The sequence below is a fragment of the Oncorhynchus keta genome, unplaced genomic scaffold (genome assembly GCF_023373465.1).
Source record: "Oncorhynchus keta strain PuntledgeMale-10-30-2019 unplaced genomic scaffold, Oket_V2 Un_scaffold_3992_pilon_pilon, whole genome shotgun sequence".
Classification (NCBI taxonomy): Eukaryota; Metazoa; Chordata; class Actinopteri; order Salmoniformes; family Salmonidae; genus Oncorhynchus; species Oncorhynchus keta.
Genome location: NW_026290930.1, coordinates 37553 through 62500, shown reverse-complemented (window position 1 = coordinate 62500; position 24948 = coordinate 37553). Strand labels below are relative to the sequence as shown.

Below are 24948 nucleotides of genomic sequence, written 5' to 3'. Positions count from 1 at the left end.
CTCCTCCTCTATGTTCTGGAGACCCTCCCTCCAGGAGACTGGAGACCCTCCTCCTCTATGACTGGAGACCCTCCTCCTCTAGTTCTGCCCTCCCTCCTCCAGGAGACTAATGTCATGGAGACTGGAGACTATGAGACTGCCCTCCCTCCTCTCCTCAGGAGACTGGAGACTGGAGACTGAGACTCCCTCCTTCCTCTATGAGACTGGAGACAGGAGACCTCTATGTTCTGCCCTCCCTCCTTCATGCTCTATGTTCTGCCAGGAGACTCCTCTAGACAGTTCTGGAGACCCTCCTTGGAGACTCTATGTTCTGGAGACAGGAGACAGGAGACAGGAGACTCACAGGAGACCCCTCTATGTTCTGGAGGCCTTCCACAATGTCTTGCCTCTATGTTCTGACCTCCCTCCTCCTCTAGACTGGAGACCTCCCTCCCCTCAGGAGACTCTAGACTGGAGACTGGAGACCTCTATGTTCTGCCCTCCCTCCCTCCTCTATGTTCTGCCCAGGAGACTGGAGACAGGAGACTCCCTCCTTCCTCTATGTTCTGCCAGGAGACCCTCCCAGGAGGGAGGAGACAGGACTATGTTCTGGAGACCTCCTTCCAGGAGACTGCCCTCCCTCCCAAAAGACTATGTTCTGCCCTCCCTCCTCCTCTATGGCCCTCCAGGAGACTATGTTCTGGAGACTCCCTCCTGGAGACCTCTAGGTTCTGGAGACAGGAGACCTCTATGTTCTGGAGGTAAAACACAATGTCATGCTTAGTGGAGACAGGAGACAGGAGACCTGGAGACTGGAGACCCTCCTTCCTCTAGACTGCCCTCCCTCCTTCCTCTGAGTTCTGACCTCCCTCCTTCCTCTATGACTGGAGACCCTCCTTCCTCTGGATGTTCTGCCCTCCCTCCTTCCTCTATGTTCTGGAGACAGGAGACTGGAGAGACTCTATGTTCTGGAGACCTGGAGACTCTAGACTGGAGACCCTCCTGGAGACTATGTTCTGCCCTCCCTCCCTCCTCTATGTTCTGCCCCAGGAGACTGGAGACTATGTTTCTGCCCTCCCTCCTCCTCTATGAGACTGCCCTCCCTCCCTCCTCTATGTTCTGCCCTCCCTCCTCCCTCTATGTTCTGCCCTCCCTCCTTCCTCTATGTTCTGCCCTCCCTCCCTCCTCTATGTTCTGCCCTCCCTCCTCCTCTATGTTCTGCCCTCCCTCCTGGAGACTATGTTCTGCCCTCCCTCCTCCTCTATGTTCTGCCCTCCCTCCCTCCTCTATGTTCTGCCCTCCCTCCTTCCTCTATGTTCTGCCCTCCCTCCTTCCTCTATGTTCTGCCCTCCCCCCCTTCCTCTATGTTCTGCCCTCCCTCCTTCCTCTATGTTCTGCCCTCCCTCCTTCCTCTATGTTCTGCCCTCCCTCCTTCCTCTATGTTCTGCCCTCCCTCCTCTATGTTCTGGAGACTCCCTCCTCTATGTTCTGCCCTCCCTCCTGGAGACCTCTATGTTCTGCCCTCCCTCCCTCCTCTATGTTCTGCCCTCCCTCCTTCCTCTATGTTCTGCCCTTCCTCTATGACACTGCCCTTCCTCTATGTTCTGCCCTCCCCTCTATGTTCTGCCCTTCCTCCTCTATGTTCTGGAGACCCTCCTTCCTCTATGTTCTGCCCTCCCTCCTCTATGTTCTGCCCTCCCTCCTCCTCTATGTTCTGGAGACCTCCTCCTCTAGTTCTGGAGGTCCCTCCTGTCCTCTATGTTCTGCCCTCCCTCCCTCCTCTATGTTCTGCCCTCCCTCCTTCCTCTATGTTCTGCCCTCCCTCCTTCCTCTATGTTCTGCCCTCCCCTCCTGGATGTGTTCTGCCCTCCCTCCTTCCTCTATGTTCTGCCCTCCCTCCTCTATGTTCTGCCCTCCCTCCTTCCTCTATGTTCTGCCCTCCCTCCTCCTCTATGTTCTGCCCTCCCTCCCTCCTCTATGTTCTGCCCTCCCTCCCTCCTCTATGTTCTGCCCTCCCTCCTTCCTCTATGTTCTGCCCTCCCTCCTTCCTCTATGTTCTGCCCTCCCTCCTCCTCTATGTTCTGCCCTCCCTATGTTCTGCCCTCCCTCCTTCCTCTATGTTCTGCCTTCCTCTATGTTCTGCCCTTCCTCTATGTTCTGCCCTCCCTCCTTCCTCTATGTTCTGCCCTCCCTCCTTCCTCTATGTTCTGCCCTCCCTCCTTCCTCTATGTTCTGCCCTCCCTCCTCTATGTTCTGCCCTCCCTCCCTCCTCTATGTTCTGCCCTCCCTCCTTCCTCTATGTTCTGCCCTCCCTCCTCCTCTATGTTCTGCCCTCCCTCCTCCTCTATGTTCTGCCCTCCCTCCTTCCTCTATGTTCTGCCCTCCCTCCTCCTCTATGTTCTGCCCTCCCTCCTTCCTCTATGTTCTGCCCTCCCTCCTTCCTCTATGTTCTGCCCTCCCTCCTCCTCTATGTTCTGCCCTCCCTCCTCCTCTATGTTCTGCCCTCCCTCCTTCCTCTATGTTCTGCCCTCCCTCCTTCCTCTATGTTCTGCCCTCCCTCCTCCTCTATGTTCTGCCCTCCCTCCTTCCTCTATGTTCTGCCCTCCCTCCTTCCTCTATGTTCTGCCCTCCTCCCTCCTCCTCTATGTTCTGCCCTCCCTCCTTCCTCTATGTTCTGCCCTCCCTCCCTCCTCTATGTTCTGCCCTCCCTCCTCCTCTATGTTCTGCCCTCCCTCCTTCCTCTATGTTCTGCCCTCCCTCCTCCTCTATGTTCTGCCTTCCTTCCTCTATGTTCTGCCCTCCCTCCTTCCTCTATGTTCTGCCCTCCCTCCTTCCTCTATGTTCTGCCCTCCCTCCTCCTCTATGTTCTGCCTTCCCTCCTTCCTCTATGTTCTGCCCTCCCTCCTCCTCTATGTTCTGCCCTCCCTCCTCCTCTATGTTCTGCCCTCCCTCCTTCCTCTATGTTCTGCCCTCCCTCCTTCCTCTATGTTCTGCCCTCCCTCCTTCCTCTATGTTCTGCCCTCCCTCCTCCTCTATGTTCTGCCCTCCCTCCTCCCTCTATGTTCTGCCCTCCCTCCTTCCTCTATGTTCTGCCCTCCCCTCCCTTCCTCCTTCCTCTATGTTCTGCCCTCCCTCCTCCTCTATGTTCTGCCCTCCCTCCTTCCTCTATGTTCTGCCCTCCCTCCTCCTCTATGTTCTGCCCTCCCTCCTTCCTCTATGTTCTGCCCTCCCTCCTCCCTCCTCTATGTTCTGCCCTCCCTCCTCCTCTATGTTCTCCTTCCTCTATGTTCTGCCCTCCCTCCTTCCTCTATGTTCTGCCCTCCCTCCCTCCTCTATGTTCTGCCCTCCCTCCTTCCTCTATGTTCTGCCCTCCCTCCTCCTCTATGTTCTGCCCTCCCTCCTTCCTCTATGTTCTGCCCTCCCTCCTTCCTCTATGTTCTGCCCTTCCTCCTCTATGTTCTGCCCTCCCCCCCTCCTCTATGTTCTGCCCTCCCTCCCTCCTCTATGTTCTGCCCTCCCTCCTTCCTCTATGTTCTGCCCTCCCTCCTTCCTCTATGTTCTGCCCTCCCTCCTTCCTCTATGTTCTGCCCTCCCTCCTTCCTCTATGTTCTGCCCTTCCTCTATGTTCTGCCCTTCCTCTATGTTCTGCCCTCCCTCCTTCCTCTATGTTCTGCCCTCCCTCCTTCCTCTATGTTCTGCCCTCCCTCCTTCCTCTATGTTCTGCCCTCCCTCCTTCCTCTATGTTCTGCCCTTCCTCTATGTTCTGCCCTCCCTCCTTCCTCTATGTTCTGCCCTCCCTCCTCCTCTATGTTCTGCCCTCCCTCCTCCTCTATGTTCTGCCCTCCCTCCTTCCTCTATGTTCTGCCCTCCCTCCTTCCTCTATGTTCTGCCCTCCCTCCTCCTCCTCTATGTTCTGCCCTCCCTCCTTCCTCTATGTTCTGCCCTCCCTCCTTCCTCTATGTTCTGCCCTCCCTCCTTCCTCTATGTTCTGCCCTCCCTCCTTCCTCTATGTTCTGCCCTCCCTCCTTCCTCTATGTTCTGCCCTCCCTCCTTCCTCTATGTTCTGCCCTCCCTCCTTCCTCTATGTTCTGCCCTCCCTCCTTCCTCTGTGTTCTGCCCTCCCTCCTTCCTCTATGTTCTGCCCTCCCTCCTTCCTCTATGTTCTGCCCTCCCTCCTTCCTCTATGTTCTGCCCTCCCTCCTTCCTCTATGTTCTGCCCTCCCTCCTTCCTCTATGTTCTGCCCTCCCTCCTTCCTCTATGTTCTGCCCTCCCTCCTTCCTCTATGTTCTGCCCTCCCTCCCTTCCTCTATGTTCTGCCCTCCCTCCTTCCTCTATGTTCTGCCCTCCCTCCTTCCTCTATGTTCTGCCCTCCCTCCTTCCTCTATGTTCTGCCCTCCCTCCTTCCTCTCCTTCCTGCCCCCCTTCCTCTATGTTCTGCCCTCCCTCCTCCTCTATGTTCTGCCCTCCCTCCTTCCTCTATGTTCTGCCCTCCCTCCTTCCTCTATGTTCTGCCCTCCTGCCCTCCTCCTTCCTCTATGTTCTGCCCTCCCTCCTTCCTCTATGTTCTGCCCTCCCTCCTTCCTCTATGTTCTGCCCTCCCTCCTCCTCTATGTTCTGCCCTCCCTCCTTCCTCTATGTTCTGCCCTCCCTCCTTCCTCTATGTTCTGCCCTCCCTCCTCCTCTATGTTCTGCCCTCCCTCCTTCCTCTATGTTCTGCCCTCCCTCCTTCCTCTATGTTCTGCCCTCCCTCCTTCCTCTATGTTCTGCCCTCCCTCCTTCCTCTATGTTCTGCCCTCCCTCCTTCCTCTATGTTCTGCCCTCCCTCTATGTTCTGCCCTCCCTCCTCTATGTTCTGCCCTCCCTCCTTCCTCTATGTTCTGCCCTCCCTCCTCCTCTATGTTCTGCCCTCCCTCCTCCTCTATGTTCTGCCCTCCCTCCTCCTCTATGTTCTGCCCTCCCTCCTTCCTCTATGTTCTGCCCTCCCTCCTTCCTCTATGTTCTGCCCCTCCTGCCCTCCTCTATGTTCTGCCCTCCCTCCTTCCTCTATGTTCTGCCCTCCCTCCTTCCTCTATGTTCTGCCCTCCCTCCTTCCTCTATGTTCTGCCCTCCCTCCTTCCTCTATGTTCTGCCCTCCCTCCTTCCTCTATGTTCTGCCCTCCCTCCTTCCTCTATGTTCTGCCCTCCCTCCTTCCTCTATGTTCTGCCCTCCCTCCTCCTCTATGTTCTGCCCTCCCTCCTTCCTCTATGTTCTGCCCTCCCTCCTTCCTCTATGTTCTGCCCTCCCTCCTTCCTCTATGTTCTGCCCTCCCTCCTTCCTCTATGTTCTGCCCTCCCTCCTTCCTCTATGTTCTGCCCTCCCTCCTTCCTCTATGTTCTGCCCTCCCTCCTCCTCTATGTTCTGCCCTCCCTCCTTCCTCTATGTTCTGCCCTCCCTCCTCCTCTATGTTCTGCCCTCCCTCCTTCCTCTATGTTCTGCCCTCCCTCCTCCTCTATGTTCTGCCCTCCCTCCTCTATGTTCTGCCCTCCCTCCTTCCTCTATGTTCTGCCCTCCCTCCTTCCTCTATGTTCTGCCCTCCCTCCTTCCTCTATGTTCTGCCCTCCCTCCTTCCTCTATGTTCTGCCCTCCCTCCTTCCTCTATGTTCTGCCCTCCCTCCTTCCTCTATGTTCTGCCCTCCCTCCTCCTCTATGTTCTGCCCTCCCTCCTTCCTCTATGTTCTGCCCTCCCTCCTCCTCTATGTTCTGCCCTCCCTCCTTCCTCTATGTTCTGCCCTCCCTCCTTCCTCTATGTTCTGCCCTCCCTCCTTCCTCTATGTTCTGCCCTCCCTCCTTCCTCTATGTTCTGCCCTCCCTCCTTCCTCTATGTTCTGCCCTCCCTCCTTCCTCTATGTTCTGCCCTCCCTCCTTCCTCTATGTTCTGCCCTCCCTCCTTCCTCTATGTTCTGCCCTCCCTCCTTCCTCTATGTTCTGCCCTCCCTCCTTCCTCTATGTTCTGCCCTCCCTCCTCCTCTATGTTCTGCCCTCCCTCCTCCTCTATGTTCTGCCCTCCCTCCCTCCTCTATGTTCTGCCCTCCCTCCTCCTCTATGTTCTGCCATCCCTCCCTCCTCTATGTTCTGCCCTCCCTCCTTCCTCTATGTTCTGCCCTCCCTCCTCCTCTATGTTCTGCCCTCCCTCCTTCCTCTATGTTCTGCCCTCCCTCCTATCTATGTTCTGCCCTCCCTCCTCTCTATGTTCTGCCCTCCCTCCTTCCTCTATGTTCTGCCCTCCCTCCTCCTCTATGTTCTGCCCTCCCTCCTCCTCTATGTTCTGCCCTCCCTCCTCCTCTATGTTCTGCCCTCCCTCCTTCCTCTATGTTCTGCCCTCCCTCCTTCCTCTATGTTCTGCCCTCCCTCCTTCCTCTATGTTCTGCCCTCCCTCCTTCCTCTATGTTCTGCCCTCCCTCCTTCCTCTATGTTCTGCCCTCCCTCCTTCCTCTATGTTCTGCCCTCCCTCCTATGTTCTGCCCTCCCTCCCTCCTCTATGTTCTGCCCTCCCTCCTCCTCTATGTTCTGCCCTCCCTCCTCCTCTATGTTCTGCCCTCCCTCCTTCCTCTATGTTCTGCCCTCCCTCCTTCCTCTATGTTCTGCCCTCCCTCCTTCCTCTATGTTCTGCCCTCCCTCCTCCTCTATGTTCTGCCCTCCCTCCTTCCTCTCTGTTCTGCCTCCCTCCTCCTCTATGTTCTGCCCTCCCTCCTCCTCTATGTTCTGCCCTCCCTCCTTCCTCTATGTTCTGCCCTCCCTCCTTCCTCTATGTTCTGCCCTCCCTCCTCCTCTATGTTCTGCCCTCCTCCTCCTCTATGTTCTGCCCTCCCCTCCCTCCTCTATGTTCTGCCCTCCCTCCTTCCTCTATGTTCTGCCCTCCCTCCTTCCTCTATGTTCTGCCCTCCCTCCCTCCTCTATGTTCTGCCCTCCCTCCTCCTCTATGTTCTGCCCTCCCTCCTTCCTCTATGTTCTGCCCTCCCTCCTTCCTCTATGTTCTGCCCTCCCTCCTCCTCTATGTTCTGCCCTCCCTCCTTCCTCTATGTTCTGCCCTCCCTCCTTCCTCTATGTTCTGCCCTCCCTCCTTCCTCTATGTTCTGCCCTCCCTCCTCCCTCTATGTTCTGCCCTCCCTCCTCCTCTATGTTCTGCCCTCCCTCCTTCCTCTATGTTCTGCCCTCCCTCCTTCCTCTATGTTCTGCCCTCCCTCCCTCCTCCTCTATGTTCTGCCCTCCCTCCTCCCTCTATGTTCTGCCCTCCCTCCCTCCTCTATGTTCTGCCCTCCCTCCTTCCTCTATGTTCTGCCCTCCCTCCTTCCTCTATGTTCTGCCCTCCCTCCCTCCTCTATGTTCTGCCCTCCCTCCTCTCTATGTTCTGCCCTCCCTCCTTCCTCTATGTTCTGCCCTCCCTCCTTCCTCTATGTTCTGCCCTCCCTCCTTCCTCTATGTTCTGCCCTCCCTCCTTCCTCTATGTTCTGCCCTCCCTCCTCCTCTATGTTCTGCCCTCCCTCCTCCTCTATGTTCTGCCCTCCCTCCCTCCTCTATGTTCTGCCCTCCCTCCTCCTCTATGTTCTGCCCTCCCTCCCTCCTCTATGTTCTGCCCTCCCTCCCTCCTCTATGTTCTGCCCTCCCTCCTTCCTCTATGTTCTGCCCTCCCTCCCTCCTCTATGTTCTGCCCTCCCTCCTTCCTCTATGTTCTGCCCTCCCTCCTTCCTCTATGTTCTGCCCTCTCCTCCTCCTCTATGTTCTGCCCTCCCTCCTCCTCTATGTTCTGCCCTCCCTCCTCCTCTATGTTCTGCCCTCCCTCCTTCCTCTATGTTCTGCCCTCCCTCCTTCCTCTATGTTCTGCCCTCCCTCCTTCCTCTATGTTCTGCCCTCCCTCCTTCCTCTATGTTCTGCCCTTCCTCTATGTTCTGCCTCCCTCCTTCCTCTATGTTCTGCCCTCCCTCCTCCTCTATGTTCTGCCCTCCCTCCTTCCTCTATGTTCTGCCCTCCCTCCTTCCTCTATGTTCTGCCCTCCCTCCTTCCTCTATGTTCTGCCCTCCCTCCTTCCTCTATGTTCTGCCCTCCTCCTCTATGTTCTGCCCTCCCTCCCTCCTCTATGTTCTGCCCTCCCTCCCTCCTCTATGTTCTGCCCTCCCTCCTTCCTCTATGTTCTGCCCTCCCTCCTTCCTCTATGTTCTGCCCTCCCTCCCTCCTCTATGTTCTGCCCTCCCTCCTTCCTCTATGTTCTGCCCTCCTCCTTCCTCTATGTTCTGCCCTCCCTCCTCTCTGTGTTCTGCCCTCCCTCCCTCCTCTATGTTCTGCCCTCCCTCCCTCCTCTATGTTCTGCCCTCCCTCCTTCCTCTATGTTCTGCCCTCCCTCCTTCCTCTATGTTCTGCCCCTCCCCCTCTATGTTCTGCCCTCCCTCCCTCCTCTATGTTCTGCCCTCCCTCCTTCCTCTATGTTCTGCCCTCCCTCCTTCCTCTATGTTCTGCCCTCCCTCCCTCCTCTATGTTCTGCCCTCCCTCCCTCCTCTATGTTCTGCCCTCCCTCCTTCCTCTATGTTCTGCCCTCCCTCCTTCCTCTATGTTCTGCCCTCCCTCCTTCCTCTATGTTCTGCCCTCCCTCCTTCCTCTATGTTCTGCCCTCCCTCCTCCTCTATGTTCTGCCCTCCCTCCTCCTCTATGTTCTGCCCTCCCTCCTCCTCTATGTTCTGCCCTCCCTCCCTCCTCTATGTTCTGCCCTCCCTCCTTCCTCTATGTTCTGCCCTCCCTCCTTCCTCTATGTTCTGCCCTCCCTCCTTCCTCTATGTTCTGCCCTCCCTCCTTCCTCTATGTTCTGCCCTCCCTCCTTCCTCTATGTTCTGCCCTCCCTCCTCCTCTATGTTCTGCCCTCCCTCCTTCCTCTATGTTCTGCCCTCCCTCCTTCCTCTATGTTCTGCCCTCCCTCCCTCCTCTATGTTCTGCCCTCCCTCCTTCCTCTATGTTCTGCCCTCCCTCTATGTTCTGCCCTCCCTCCTCCTCTATGTTCTGCCCTCCCTCCTTCCTCTATGTTCTGCCCTCCCTCCTTCCTCTATGTTCTGCCCTCCCTCCTCCTCTATGTTCTGCCCTCCCTCCCTCCTCTATGTTCTGCCCTCCCTCCTTCCTCTATGTTCTGCCCTCCCTCCCTCCTCTATGTTCTGCCCTCCCTCCTTCCTCTATGTTCTGCCCTCCCTCCTTCCTCTATGTTCTGCCCTCCCTCCTCCTCTATGTTCTGCCCTCCCTCCTCCTCTATGTTCTGCCCTCCCCTCCTGCCCTCCCTCCTTCCTCTATGTTCTGCCCTCCCTCCTCCTCTATGTTCTGCCCTCCCTCCTTCCTCTATGTTCTGCCCTCCCTCCTCCTCTATGTTCTGCCCTCCCTCCTCTATGTTCCCTCCCTCCTATGTTCTGCCCTCCCTCCTCCTCTATGTTCTGCCCTCCCTCCTTCCTCTATGTTCTGCCCTCCCTCCTTCCTCTATGTTCTGCCCTCCCTCCTTCCTCTATGTTCTGCCCTCCCTCCCTCCTCTATGTTCTGCCCTCCCTCCTCCCTCTATGTTCTGCCCTCCCTCCTTCCTCTATGTTCTGCCCTCCCTCCTTCCTCTATGTTCTGCCCTCCCTCCTCCTCTATGTTCTGCCCTCCCTCCTTCCTCTATGTTCTGCCCTCCCTCCTTCCTCTATGTTCTGCCCTCCCTCCTCCTCTATGTTCTGCCCTCCCTCCTCCTCTATGTTCTGCCCTCCTCCTTCCTCTATGTTCTGCCCTCCCTCCTTCCTCTATGTTCTGCCCCTTCCTCTATGTTCCCTCCCTCCTTCCTCTATGTTCTGCCCTCCCTCCTTCCTCTATGTTCTGCCCTCCCTCCTTCCTCTATGTTCTGCCCTCCTCCTTCCTCTATGTTCTGCCCTCCCTCCTTCCTCTATGTTCTGCCCTCCCTCCCTGCCCTCCCTCCTTCCTCTATGTTCTGCCCTCCCTCCTTCCTCTATGTTCTGCCCTCCTCTATGTTCTGCCCTCCCCTCCTGCCCTCCTCTATGTTCTGCCCTCCCTCCTTCCTCTATGTTCTGCCCTCCCTCCTTCCTCTATGTTCTGCCCTCCCTCCCTCCTCTATGTTCTGCCCTCCCTCCTTCCTCTATGTTCTGCCCTCCCTCCTTCCTCTATGTTCTGCCCTCCTCCTTCCTCTATGTTCTGCCCTCCCTCCTTCCTCTATGTTCTGCCCTCCCTCCTCCTCTATGTTCTGCCCTCCCTCCTTCCTCTATGTTCTGCTCTATGTTCTGCCCTCCCTCCTCCTCTATGTTCTGCCCTTCCTCTCCTCCCTCCTCCTCTATGTTCTGCCCTCCCTCCTTCCTCTATGTTCTGCCCTCCCTCCTTCCTCTATGTTCTGCCCTCCCTCCCTCCTCTATGTTCTGCCCTCCTCCCTCCTCTATGTTCTGCCCTCCCTCCCTCCTCTATGTTCTGCCCTCCCTCCTTCCTCTATGTTCTGCCCTCCCTCCTTCCTCTATGTTCTGCCCCTCCCTCCTGCCTCCTCTATGTTCTGCCCTCCCTCCTTCTCTATGTTCTGCCCTCCTCCTATGTTCTGCCCTCCCTCCTTCCTCTATGTTCTGCCCTCCCTCCTCCTCTATGTTCTGCCCTCCCTCCTTCCTCTATGTTCTGCCCTCCCTCCTTCCTCTATGTTCTGCCCTATGTCCTCCTCTATGTTCTGCCCTCCCTCCTTCCTCTATGTGTTCTGCCCTCCCTCCTTCCTCTATGTTCTGCCCTCCTCCTCTATGTTCTGCCCTCCCTCCCTCCTCTATGTTCTGCCCTCCCTCCGTCCTCTATGTTCTGCCCTCCCTCCTTCCTCTATGTTCTGCCCTCCCTCCTTCCTCTATGTTCTGCCCTCCCTCCTCCTCTATGTTCTGCCCTCCCTCCCTCCTCTATGTTCTGCCCTCCCTCCTTCCTCTATGTTCTGCCCTCCCTCCCTCCTCTATGTTCTGCCCTCCCTCCCTCCTCTATGTTCTGCCCTCCCTCTATGTTCTGCCCTCCCTCCTCCTCTATGTTCTGCCCTCCCTCCTTCCTCTACGTTCTGCCCTCCCTCCTTCCTCTATGTTCTGCCCTCCCTCCTCTATGTTCTCCCTCCTCTATGTTCTGCCCTCCCTCCTTCCTCTATGTTCTGCCCTCCCTCCTACCTCTATGTTCTGCCCTCCCTCCTTCCTCTATGTTCTGCCCTCCCTCCTCCTCTATGTTCTGCCCTCCCTCCTTCCTCTATGTTCTGCCCTCCCTCCTTCCTCTATGTTCTGCCCTCCCTCCTCCTCTATGTTCTGCCCTCCCTCCTTCCTCCTCTATGTTCTGCCCTCCCTCCTCCTCTATGTTCTGCCCTCCTCCTCCTCTATGTTCTGCCCTCCCTCCTTCCTCTATGTTCTGCCCTCCCTCCTTCCTCTGTGTTCTGCCCTCCCTCCTCCTCTATGTTCTGCCCTCCTCCTCCTCCCTCCTTCCTCTATGTTCTGCCCTCCCTCCTTCCTCTATGTTCTGCCCTCCCTCCTTCCTCTATGTTCTGCCCTCCCTCCTTCCTCTATGTTCTGCCCTCCCTCCCTCCTCTATGTTCTGCCCTCCCTCCCTCCTCCTCTATGTTCTGCCCTCCCTCCTTCCTCTATGTTCTGCCCTCCCTCCTTCCTCTATGTTCTGCCCTCCCTCCCCTCTATGTTCTGCCCTCCCTCCTTCCTCTATGTTCTGCCCTCCCTCCTTCCTCTATGTTCTGCCCTCCTCCTTCCTCTATGTTCTGCCCTCCCTCCTTCCTCTGTGTTCTGCCCTCCTCCCTCCCTCTATGTTCTGCCCTCCCTCCTCCTCTATGTTCTGCCCTCCCTCCTTCCTCTATGTTCTGCCCTCCCTCCTTCCTCTATGTTCTGCCCTCCCTCCTTCCTCTATGTTCTGCCCTCCCTCCTCCTCTATGTTCTGCCCTCCCTCCTCCTCTATGTTCTGCCCTCCCTCCTTCCTCTATGTTCTGCCCTCCCTCCTTCCTCTATGTTCTGCCCTCCCTCCTCCTCTATGTTCTGCCCTCCCTCCTCCTCTATGTTCTGCCCTCCCTCCTCCTCTATGTTCTGCCCTCCCCTCCTCCTCTATGTTCTGCTATGTTCTGCCCTCCCTCCTTCCTCTATGTTCTGCCCTCCCTCCCTTCCTCTCTATGTTCTGCCCCCTCCTCCCTCCTGCCCTCTCCCTCCTCCTCTATGTTCTGCCCTCCCTCCTTCCTCTATGTTCTGCCCTCCCTCCTCCTCTATGTTCTGCCCTCCCTCCCTCCTCTATGTTCTGCCCTCCCTCCTTCCTCTATGTTCTGCCCTCCCTCCTTCCTCTATGTTCTGCCCTCCCTCCTCTCTATGTTCTGCCCTCCCTCCTCCTCTATGTTCTGCCCTCCCTCCTCCTCTATGTTCTGCCCTCCCTCCTCCTCTATGTTCTGCCCTCCCTCCTTCCTCTATGTTCTGCCCTCCCCTCCTCCTCTATGTTCTGCCCTCCCTCCTTCCTCTATGTTCCTCCCTCTATGTTCTGCCCTCCCTCCTTCCTCTATGTTCTGCCCTCCCTCCCTCCTCTATGTTCTGCCCTCCCTCCTTCCTCTATGTTCTGCCCTCCCTCCTTCCTCTATGTTCTGCCCTCCCTCCTTCCTCTATGTTCTGCCCTCCCTCCTTCCTCTATGTTCTGCCCTCCCTCCCTCCTCTATGTTCTGCCCTCCCTCCTTCCTCCCTGCCCTCCCTCTATGTTCTGCCCTCTGCCCTCCCTCCTTCCTCTATGTTCTGCCCTCCCTCCCTCCTCTATGTTCTGCCCTTCCTCTATGTTCTGCCCTCCCTCCTTCCTCTATGTTCTGCCCTCCCTCCTTCCTCTATGTTCTGCCCTCCCTCCTTCCTCTATGTTCTGCCCTCCCTCCTCCTCTATGTTCTGCCCTCCCTCCTTCCTCTATGTTCTGCCCTCCCTCCTTCCTCTATGTTCTGCCCTCCCTCCTCCTCTATGTTCTGCCCTCCCTCCTGTTCTGCCCTCCCTCCTTCCTCTATGTTCTGCCCTCCCTCCTTCCTCTATGTTCTGCCCCCTCCTCCCTATGTTCTGCCCTCCCTCCTCCTCTATGTTCTGCCCTCCCTCCTTCCTCTATGTTCTGCCCTCCCCTCCTCTATGTTCTGCCCTCCTCCTCTATGTTCTGCCCTCCCTCCTCCTCTATGTTCTGCCCTCCCTCCTTCCTCTATGTTCTGCCCTCCCTCCTCCTCTATGTTCTGCCCTCCCTCCTCCTCTATGTTCTGCCCTCCCTCCTTCCTCTATGTTCTGCCCTCCTCCTTCCTCTATGTTCTGCCCTCCCTCCTTCCTCTATGTTCTGCCCTCCCTCCTCCTCTATGTTCTGCCCTCCCCTCTATGTTCTGCCCTCCTCCTATCTATTCTGCCCTCCCTCCTCCTCTATGTTCTGCCCTCCCTCCTTCCTCTATGTTCTGCCCTCCCTCCCCTCCTCTATGTTCTGCCCTCCCTCCTTCCTCTATGTTCTGCCCTCCCTCCCCTCTATGTTCTGCCCCTCCCTCCTTCCTCTATGTTCTGCCCTCCCTCCTCCCTCTTCCTCTATGTTCTGCCCTCCCTCCTCCTCTATGTTCTGCCCTCCCTCCTTCCTCTATGTTCTGCCCTCCCTCCTCCTCTATGTTCTGCCCTCCCTCTATGTTCTGCCCTCCCCTCCTCTATGTTCTGCCCTCCCTCCTTCCTCTATGTTCTGCCCTCCCTCCTTCCTCTATGTTCTGCCCTCCCTCCTTCCTCTATGTTCTGCCCTCCCTCCTCCTCTATGTTCTGCCCTCCCTCCTCCTCCTCCCTCCCTCCTCCTCTATGTTCTGCCCTCCCTCCTCCTCTATGTTCTGCCCTCCCCCTCCTCTCCTCCCTCCTTCCTCTATGTTCTGCCCTCCCTCCTTCCTCTATGTTCTGCCCTCCCTCCTTCCTCTATGTTCTGCCCTCCCTCCTCCTCTATGTTCTGCCCTCCCTCCTCCTCTATGTTCTGCCCTCCCTCCTTCCTCTATGTTCTGCCCTCCCTCCTCCTCTATGTTCTGCCCTCCCTCCTTCCTCTATGTTCTGCCCTCCCTCCTCCTCTATGTTCTGCCCTCCCTCCTTCCTCTATGTTCTGCCCTCCCTCCTCTATGTTCTGCCCTCCCTCCTATGTTCTGCCCTCCCTCCCTCCTCTATGTTCTGCCCCTCCCTCCTTCCTCTATGTTCTGCCCTCCCTCCCTCCTCTATGTTCTGCCCTCCCTCCTTCCTCTATGTTCTGCCCTCCCTCCTTCTCTATGTTCTGCCCTCCCTCCTTCCTCTATGTTCTGCCCTCCCTCCCCTCTATGTTCTGCCCTCCCTCCTATGTTCTGCCCTCCCTCCTTCCTCTATGTTCTGCCCTCCTCCTTCCCTCTATGTTCTGCCCTCCTCCCTCCTCTATGTTCTGCCCTCCCCTCCTCTATGTTCTGCCCTCCCTCCTCCTCTATGTTCTGCCCTCCCTCCTTCCTCTATGTTCTGCCCTCCCTCCTCCTCTATGTTCTGCCCTCCCTCCTCTATGTTCTGCTCCTTCCTCTATGTTCTGCCCTCCCTCCTTCCTCTATGTTCTGCCCTCCCTCCCTCCTCCTCTATGTTCTGCCCTCCTCCTTCCTCTATGTTCTGCCCTCCCTCCTTCCTCTATGTTCTGCCCTCCCTCCTCCCTCTGCCCTCCCTCCTCCTCTATGTTCTGCCCTCCCTCCTCCTCTATGTTCTGCCCTCCCTCCTTCCTCTATGTTCTGCCCTCCCTCCTCCTCTATGTTCTGCCCTCCCTCCTTCCTCTATGTTCTGCCCTCCCTCCTTCCTCTATGTTCTGCCCTCCCTCCCTCTATGTTCTGCCCTCCCTCCTATCTATTTCTGCCCTCCCTCCTTCCTCTATGTTCTGCCCTCCCTCCTCCTCTATGTTCTGCCCTCCCTCCTTCCTCTATGTTCTGCCCTCCCTCCCTCCTCTATGTTCTGCCCTCCCTCCTTCCTCTATGTTCTGCCCTCCCTCCTCCTCTATGTTCTGCCCTCCCTCCTCCTCTATGTTCTGCCCTCCCTCCTTCCTCTATGTTCTGCCCTCCCTCCCTCTATGTTCTGCCCTCCCTCCTCCTCTATGTTCTGCCCTCCCTCCCTCCTCTATGTTCTGCCCTCCCTCCTCCTCTATGTTCTGCCCTCCCTCCTTCCTCTATGTTCTGCCCTCCCCTCCTATGTTCTCCCTCCCTCCCTCCTCTATGTTCTGCCCTCCCTCCTTCCTCTATGTTCTGCCCTCCCTCCTTCCTCTATGTTCTGCCCTCCCTCCTCCTCTATGTTCTGCCCTCCCTCCTTCCTCTATGTTCTGCCCTCCCTCCTTCCTCTATGTTCTGCCCTCCCTCCCTTCCTCTATGTTCTGCCCTCCCTCCTTCCTCTATGTTCTGCCCTCCCTCCTTCCTCTATGTTCTGCCCTCCCTCCTTCCTCTATGTTCTGCCCTCCCTCCTTCCTCTATGTTCTGCCCTCCCTCCTGTTCTGCCCTCCTCCTCCTCTATGTTCTGCCCTCCCTCCCTCCTCTATGTTCTGCCCTCCCTCCTTCCTCTGTGTTCTGCCCTCCCTCCTTCCTCTATGTTCTGCCCTCCCTCCTCCTCTATGTTCTGCCCTCCTCCTTCCTCTGTGTTCTGCCCTCCCTCCTTCCTCTGTGTTCTGCCCTCCCTCCTTCCTCTATGTTCTGCCCTCCCTCCTTCCTCTATGTTCTGCCCTCCCTCCTCCTCTATGTTCTGCCCTCCCTCCTTCCTCTATGTTCTGCCCTCCCTCCTTCCTCTATGTTCTGCCCTCCCTCCTTCCTCTATGTTCTGCCCTCCCTCCTTCCTCTATGTTCTGCCCTCCCTCCTTCCTCTATGTTCTGCCTTCCCTCCTTCCTCTATGTTCTGCCCTCCCTCTATGTTCTGCCCTCCCTCCTTCTCTATGTTCTGCCCTCCCTCCTTCCTCTATGTTCTGCCCTCCTCCTCCCTCCCCTCTGTGTTTCTGCCCTCCCTCCCCTCTATGTTCTGCCCTCCCTCCTCCTCTATGTTCTGCCCTCCCTCCTTCCTCTATGTTCTGCCCTCCCTCCTATGTTCTGCCCTCCCTCCTCCTCTATGTTCTGCCCTCCCTCCTCCTCTATGTTCTGCCCTCCCTCCTTCCTCTATGTTCTGCCCTCCCTCCTTCCTCTGTGTTCTGCCCTCCCTCCCTCCTCTATGTTCTGCCCTCCCTCCTTCCTCTATGTTCTGCCCTCCCTCTCTATGTTCTGCCCTCCCTCCTCCCTCTATGTTCTCCCTCTGTGTTCTGCCCTCCCTCCTTCCTCTGCCTCTGCCCTCCTCCTCTATGTTCTGCCCTCCCTCTATGTTCTGCCCTCCCTCCTCCTCTATGTTCTGCCCTCCCTCCTTCCTCTATGTTCTGCCCTCCCTCCTTCCTCTATGTTCTGCCCCCTCCCTCCTCTATGTTCTGCCCTCCCTCCTTCCTCTATGTTCTGCCCTCCCTCCCTCCTCTATGTTCTGCCCTCCCTCCCCTCTATGTTCTGCCCTCCCTCCTTCCTCTATGTTCTGCCCTCCCTCCCTCCTCTATGTTCTGCCCTCCCTCCTTCCTCTATGTTCTGCCCTCCCTCCTTCCTCCTCTATGTTCTGCCCCCTCCCTCCTCTATGTTCTGCCTCTCTATGTTCTGCCCTCCCTCCTCCATGTTCTGCCCTCCCTCCTTCCTCTGTGTTCTGCCCTCCCTCCCTCCTCTATGTTCTGCCCTCCCTCCTTCCTCTATGTTCTGCCCTCCCTCCTTCCTCTATGTTCTGCCCTCCCTCCCTCCTCTATGTTCTGCCCTCCCTCTATGTTCTGCCCTCCCTCCTTCCTCTGTGTTCTGCCCTCCCTCCCTCCTCTATGTTCTGCCCTCCCTCCTCCTCTATGTTCTGCCCTCCCTCCCTCCTCTATGTTCTGCCCTCCCTCCCTCCTCTATGTTCTGCCCTCCCTCCTCCTCTATGTTCTGCCCTCCCTCCTTCCTCTATGTTCTGCCCTCCCTCCTCCTCTATGTTCTGCCCTCCCTCCTTCCTCTATGTTCTGCCCTCCCTCCTTCCTCTATGTTCTGCCCTCCCTCCTTCCTCTATGTTCTGCCCTCCCTCCTTCCTCTATGTTCTGCCCTCCCTCCTTCCTCTATGTTCTGCCCTCCCTCCTTCCTCTATGTTCTGCCCTCCCTCCTTCCTCTATGTTCTGCCCTCCCTCCTCCCTCCTTCCTTTCTGCCCTCCCTCCTCCCTCTATGTTCTGCCCTCCCTCCCTCCTTCCTCTATGTTCTGCCCTCCCTCCTCCTCTGTGTTCTGCCCTCCCTCCTTCCTCTATGTTCTGCCCTCCCTCCTTCCTCTATGTTCTGCCCTCCCTCCTCCCTCCTTCCTCTACGTTCTGCCCTCCCTCCTCCCTCTATGTTCTGCCCTCCCTCCTCCCTCCTTCCTCTATGTTCTGCCCTCCCTCCTCCTCTGTGTTCTGCCCTCCCTCCTTCCTCTATGTTCTGCCCTCCCTCCTCCTCTGTGTTCTGCCCTCCCTCCTTCCTCTATGTTCTGCCCTCCCTCCTCCCTCTATGTTCTGCCCTCCCTCCTCCCTCCTTCCTCTATGTTCTGCCCTCCCTCCTCCTCTGTGTTCTGCCCTCCCTCCTTCCTCTATGTTCTGCCCTCCCTCCTTCCTCTATATTCTGCCCTCCCTCCCTCCTCTATGTTCTGCCCTCCCTCCCTCCTCTATGTTCTGCCCTCCCTCCTCCCTCCTTCCTCTACGTTCTGCCCTCCCTCCTCCCTCTATGTTCTGCCCTCCCTCCTCCCTCCTTCCTCTGTTCTGCCCTCCCTCCCTCCTCTATGTTCTGCCCTCCCTCCTCCCTCCTTCCTCTACGTTCTGCCCTCCCTCCTCCCTCTATGTTCTGCCCTCCCTCCTCCCTCCTTCCTCTATGTTCTGCCCTCCCTCCTCCTCTGTGTTCTGCCCTCCCTCCTCCTCTATGTTCTGCCCTCCCTCCTTCCTCTATGTTCTGCCCTCCCTCCTCCTCTATGTTCTGCCCTCCCTCCTCCCTCTATGTTCTGCCCCTCCCTCCTTCCTCTATGTTCTGCCCTCCATCCCTCCTCTATGTTCTGCCCTCCCTCCCTCCTCTATGTTCTGCCCTCCCTCCTCCTCCTGCCTCCTCTCTGTTCTGCCCTCCCTCCTTCCTCTATGTTCTGCCCTCCCTCCTCCCTCCTTCCTCTACGTTCTGCCCTCCCTCCTTCCTCTATGTTCTGCCCTCCCTCCTCCCTCCTTCCTCTATGTTCTGCCCTCCCTCCTTCCTCTATGTTCTGCCCTCCCTCCTCCTCTATGTTCTGCCCTCCCTCCTTCCTCTATGTTCTGCCCTCCCTCCTCCTCTATGTTCTGCCTCCCTCCCTCCTCTATGTTCTGCCCTCCCTCCTCCCTCTATGTTCTGCCCTCCCTCCTTCCTCTATATTCTGCCCTCCATCCCTCCTCTATGTTCTGCCCTCCCTCCCTCCTCTATGTTCTGCCCTCCCTCCTCCCTCCTTCCTCTACGTTCTGCCCTCCCTCCTCCCTCTATGTTCTGCCCTCCCTCCTCCCTCCTTCCTCTACGTTCTGCCCTCCCTCCTCCCTCTATGTTCTGCCCTCCCTCCTCCCTCTATGTTCTGCCCTCCCTCCTCCCTCCTTCCTCTCTTCTGCCCTCCCTCCTCCCTCTATGTTCTGCCCTCCCTCCCTCCTCTATGTTCTGCCCTCCCTCCCTCCTCTATGTTCTGCCCTCCCTCCTCCCTCCTTCCTCTATGTTCTGCCCTCCCTCCTCCCTCTATGTTCTGCCCTCCCTCCTCCCTCCTTCCTCTATGTTCTGCCCTCCCTCCTTCCTCTATGTTCTGCCCTCCCTCCTTCCTCTATGTTCTGCCCTCCCTCCTTCCTCTGTGTTCTGCCCTCCCTCCTCCTCTATGTTCTGCCCTCCCTCCTTCCTCTATGTTCTGCCCTCCCTCCTCCTCTATGTTCTGCCCTCCCTCCTCCTCTATGTTCTGCCCTCCCTCCTTCCTCTATGTTCTGCCCTCCCTCCTCCTCTATGTTCTGCCCTCCCTCCTTCCTCTATGTTCTGCCCTCCCTCCTTCCTCTATGTTCTGCCCTCCCTCCTTCCTCTATGTTCTGCCCTCCCTCCTTCCTCTATGTTCTGCCCTCCCTCCTTCCTCCTTCCTCTATGTTCTGCCCTCCCTCCTCCCTCTATGTTCTGCCCTCCCTCCTTCCTCTATGTTCTGCCCTCCCTCCTTCCTCCTTCCTCTACGTTCTGCCCTCCCTCCTCCCTCTATGTTCTGCCCTCCCTCCTCCCTCTATGTTCTGCCCTCCCTCCCTCCTCTATGTTCTGCCCTCCCTCCTTCCTCTATTCTGCCCTCCCTCCTCCCTCCTTCCTCTATGTTCTGCCCTCCCTCCTTCCTCTATGTTCTGCCCTCCCTCCTCCTCTATGTTCTGCCCTCCCTCCTTCCTCTATGTTCTGCCCTCCCTCCTTCCTCTATGTTCTGCCCTCCCTCCTTCCTCTATGTTCTGCCCTCCCTCCTTCCTCTATGTTCTGCCCTCCCTCCTTCCTCTATGTTCTGCCCTCCTCCTTCCTCTATGTTCTGCCCTCCCTCCTTCCTCTATGTTCTGCCCTCCCTCCTCCTCTATGTTCTGCCCTCCCTCCTTCCTCTATGTTCTGCCCACCCTCCTTCCTCTATGTTCTGCCCTCCCTCCTTCCTCTATGTTCTGCCCTCCCTCCTCCCTCCTTCCTCTATGTTCTGCCCTCCCTCCTCCCTCCTTCCTCTATGTTCTGCCCTCCCTCCTTCCTCTATGTTCTGCCCTCCCTCCTTCCTCTATGTTCTGCCCTCCCTCCCTCCTCTATGTTCTGCCCTCCCTCCTTCCTCTGTGTTCTGCCCTCCCTCCTCTATGTTCTGCCCTCCCTCCTTCCTCTATGTTCTGCCCTCCCTCCTTCCTCTATGTTCTGCCCTCCCTCCTCCTCTATGTTCTGCCCTCCCTCCTTCCTCTATGTTCTGCCCTCCCTCCTTCCTCTATGTTCTGCCCTCCCTCCTCCTCTATGTTCTGCCCTCCCTCCTTCCTCTATGTTCTGCCCTCCCTCCTTCCTCTATGTTCTGCCCTCCCTCCTCCTCTATGTTCTGCCCTCCCTCCTCCTCTATGTTCTGCCCTCCCTCCCTCCTCTATGTTCTGCCCTCCCTCCTTCCTCTACGTTCTGCCCTCCCTCCTTCCTCTACGTTCTGCCCTCCCTCCCTCCTCTACGTTCTGCCCTCCCTCCCTCCTCTACGTTCTGCCCTCCCTCCTTCCTCTATGTTCTGCCCTCCCTCCTCCTCTATGTTCTGCCCTCCCTCCTTCCTCCTTCCTCTATGTTCTGCCCTCCCTCCCTCCTCTATACCAGGAGGGAGGGTGTTACGGTACAGAGTCAATGTGGAGGCTATATACAGGGGGTACCGGTACAGAGTCAATGTGGAGGCTATATACAGGGGGTACCGGTACAGAGTCAATGTGGAGGCTATATACAGGGGGTACCGGTACAGAGTCAATGTGGAGGCTATATACAGGGGGTACCGGTACAGAGTCAATGTGGAGGCTATATACAGGGGTACTGGTACAGAGTCAATGTGGAGGCTATATACAGGGGTACTGGTACAGAGTCAATGTGGAGGCTATATACAGGGGTACCGGTACAGAGTCAATGTGGAGGCTATATACAGGGTACCAGTACAGAGTCAATGTGGAGGCTATATACAGGGGTACTGGTACAGAGTCAATGTGGAGGCTATATACAGGGGTACTGGTACAGAGTCAATGTGGAGGCTATATACAGGGGTACTGGTACAGAGTCAATGTGGAGGCTATATACAGGGGTACCGGTACAGAGTCAATGTGGAGGCTATATACAGGGGGTACAGGTACAGAGTCAATGTGGAGGCTATATACAGGGGTACCAGTACAGAGTCAATGTGGAGGCTATATACAGGGGGTACTGGTACAGAGTCAATGTGGAGGCTATATACAGGGGGTCTGGGTACAGAGTCAATGTGGAGGCTATATACAGGGGTACCGGTACAGAGTCAATGTGGAGGCTATATACAGGGGGTACCGGTACAGAGTCAATGTGGAGGCTATATACAGGGGTACCGGTACAGAGTCAATGTGGAGGCTATATACAGGGGTACCGGTACAGAGTCAATGTGGAGGCTATATACAGGGGGTACCGGTACAGAGTCAATGTGGAGGCTATATACAGGGGGGTACCGGTACAGAGTCAATGTGGAGGCTATATACAGGGGGTACCGGTACAGAGTCAATGTGGAGGCTATATACAGGGGTACCGGTACAGAGTCAATGTGGAGGCTATATACAGGGGGTACCGGTACAGAGTCAATGTGGAGGCTATATACAGGGGTACCGGTACAGAGTCAATGTGGAGGCTATATACAGGGGTACTGGTACAGAGTCAATGTGGAGGCTATATACAGGGGGGTACCGGTACAGAGTCAATGTGGAGGCTATATACAGGGGTACCGGTACAGAGTCAATGTGGAGGCTATATACAGGGGTACCGGTACAGAGTCAATGTGGAGGCTATATACAGGGGTACTGGTACAGAGTCAATGTGGAGGCTATATACAGGGGGTACTGGTACAGAGTCAATGTGGAGGCTATATACAGGGGGTACCGGTACAGAGTCAATGTGGAGGCTATATACAGGGGGTACCAGTACAGAGTCAATGTGGAGGCTATATACAGGGGGTACCGGTACAGAGTCAATGTGGAGGCTATATACAGGGGGTACCGGTACAATGTGGAGGCTATATACAGGGGGTACCTGTACAGAGTCAATGTGGAGGCTATATACAGGGGGTACCGGTACATAGTCAATGTGGAGACTATATACAGGGGGTACCGGTAGAGAGTCAATGTGGAGGCTATATACAGGGTGTTACGGTACAGAGTCAATGTGGAGGCTATATACAGGGTGTTACGGTACAGAGTCAATGTGGAGGCTATATATAGGGGGTACTGGTACAGAGTCAATGTGGAGGCTATATACAGGGGGTACCGGTACAGAGTCAATGTGGAGGCTATATACAGGGGGTACCGGTACCGAGTCAATGTGGAGGCTATATACAGGGGGTACCGGTACAGAGTCAATGTGGAGGCTATATACAGGGGGTTATTGAGGAAGCTCTTTAGAAGCCTCTTGGACCTAGACTTGGCGCTCCGGTATCGCTTGCCGTGCGGTAGCAGAGAGAACAGTCTATGACTAGTGTGGCTGGAGTCTTTGACAATTGGATGGCAGTGATGTACTCTGTAGTGCCTTGTGGTCGGAGGCCGAGCAGTTGCCATACCAGGCATTGATGCAATTTGTCAGGATGCTCTCGATGGTGCAGCTGTAGATACATTTTGAGAATCTGAGGACCCGAAGCCAAATCTTTTCAGTCTCCTGAGGGGGACTAGGTTTTGTCGTGTCCTCTTCACGACTGTCTTGGTGTGCTTGGACCATGTTGGTTCATCTCTCTGTAGGTGAAGGCTTTGCTATGGGAGGTTGGTGTGCTTGGACCATGTTGGTTCATCTCTCTGTAGGTGAAGGCTTTGCTATGGGAGGTTGGTGAATCGCTTCCTTTTAGGTGGTTGTAGAATTTAACGGCTCTTTTCTGGATTTTGATAATTAGCGGGTATCGGCCTAATTCTGCTCTGCATGCATTATTTGGTGTTCTACGTTGTACACGGAGGATATTTTTTTTGCTGAATTCTGCGTGCAGAGTCTCAATTTGGTGTTTGTCCCATTTTGTGAAGTCTTGGTTGGTGAGCAGACCTCAGACCTCACAACCGTAAAGGGCAATGGGCTCTATGACTGATTCAAGTATTTTTAGCCAAATCCTAATTGGGATGTTGACATTTATGTTTCTTTTGATGGCATAGAAGGCCCTTCTTGCCTTGTCTCTCAGATCGTTCACAGCTTTGTGGAAGTTACCTGTGGCGCTGATGCTCTAGGGCAACGGTGTTTAGATGGAATTTGTATTTGTGGTCCTGGCAACTGGACCTTTTTTGGAACACCATTATTTTTTGCCTTACTGAGATTTACTGTCAGGGCCCAGGTCTGTCAGGGCCCAGGTCTGACAGAATCTGGCATAAGATCTAGGTGCTGCTGTAGGCCCTCCTTGGTTGGTGACAGAAGCACCAGATCATCAGCAAACAGCAGACATTTGACTTCGGATTCTAGTTAGGTGAGGCCGGGTGCTGCAGAATTTTCTAGTGCCCGCGCCAATTCTAATAAGAATCTATGCAGAAGATTTAGGTGCCACTCACTCACTCACTCACTCACTCACTCACTCACTCACTCACTCACTCACTCACTCACTCTCTCTCTCTCTCTCTGTCTCTCTTTGTCTCTCTCTCACTCCTCTCTTTGTCTCTCTCTCACTCCTCTCTTTGTCTCTATCTCACTCCTGTCTTCGTCTCTCTCTCACTCCTCTCTTTGTCTCTCTCTCACTCCTCTCTTTGTCTCTCTCTCACTCCTCTCTTTGTCTCTCTCTCTCACTCCTCTCTTTGTCTCCCTAGCGGCGGACGGGGACTACTGGAGGCTGTTGAACCCAGGAGAGTACAGCATCACGGTGAGGGCCGAGGGCTACAGCGCCAGCAGTAAGGTGTGTGAGGTGGGCTACGACATCGGAGCCACCCGCTGTGACTTCACCGTCAGCCGCACCAACCTGTCGCGCATCAAGGAGATCATGGAGAGATACAACAAGCAGCCCATCAGACAGCCTCTCAGGCCACCCGTCAGGCAGCTGCAAGCACGCAGGCCCGGCCCCCGACACAGACGTGTGAGGACATCATAGGGGGCCCCCCGCCACGGAGCGTTAGAGAGAACGAGTAGCCTGGTCCCACACCTGAATGCGCTGTCTTGCCAACACCTGTGGTCATTGTTCTGCCAATCTGCCAATGACCAGAGGGTTTTACAGCACAAACTGATCTGGGACAAGGCTCGGTGTGAAGAGAGCAAATGAGAGACAGACTCGAACATCTCTCTCTCTCTCTCTCTCTCTCTCTCTCTCTCTCTCTCTCTCTCGAGTTCTGATCCAACATCTTCTTTGATCGGGACTCCTTTCTCTGTTTTGGAACTCTGTTTAGCCACATCCAGAGTGTTGGTGGAAGTGCAGATTGGAGATTGGTGGTAAAAAGACGAGATATTTTGAGTGATAACGGTGTGTTTTTCTGTATTAAAAACAAGGTGCTGTTCTTTCAACCATGAATTAAGCTCTCTGGTGCTTACTGTAAAATAAGTGTATTTTTTGTTGTTGCAATGACTTCTCTACCAAAGAGTTATTACAGTATACACGGTTAACCCGAAATGTCCAATTTTTACTTTGTGCCATTATTTGGTAATGAAAGTGTCAGTCTATATTTCAAATGATGAATTTTGACCATGGATATTACCATGTGTCTCTACTAACTCATCCAGTACAGTACCAGTATCAGTACCAGTACCAGGACAGTACAGTACCAGTACAGTACCAGTACCAGTATAGTACCAGTACAGTACCAGTACCAGTACAGTACCAGTACCAATACCAGTACCAGTACCAGTACCAGTACCAGTACAGTAGCAGTATCAGTACAGTACCAGTACCAGTATAGTACCAGTATCAGTACAGTACCAGTACCAATACCAGTACCAGTACAGTACCAGCACAGTACCAGTACCAGTATAGTACCAGTACCAGTACAGTACCAGTACAGTACCAGTATAGTACCAGTACCAGTACCAATACAGTACCAGTACAGTACCAGTACCCAGTACAGTGCAAGTACCAGTACAGTACCAGTACAGTGCCAGTACCAGTACCAGTACCAGTACCAGTACCAGTACCAGTATAGTACCACTACCACTACCACTACCAGTACAGTACCAGTACCAGTATAGTACCAGTACCACTACCACTACCAGTACAGTACCAGTACAGTACAGTAGAGTACCAGTACCAGTACCAGTATAGTAC

At 55.7% G+C, this 24948-nt stretch overlaps 1 protein-coding gene across 1 annotated transcript in view; it reads left to right on the top strand.

The window, feature by feature from the left end:
* Positions 1-24201, top strand: part of LOC127928793 (inactive carboxypeptidase-like protein X2) — a 165307-nt gene extending 141106 nt beyond the window's left edge. The window contains exon 14 of the mRNA XM_052516145.1: positions 23510-24201. Within this exon, the coding sequence (XP_052372105.1) occupies positions 23510-23787 (278 nt within the window). The 3' untranslated portion in view covers positions 23788-24201. The remainder of the gene's footprint in view (positions 1-23509) is intronic.
* Positions 24202-24948: the final 747 nt, after the last annotated feature.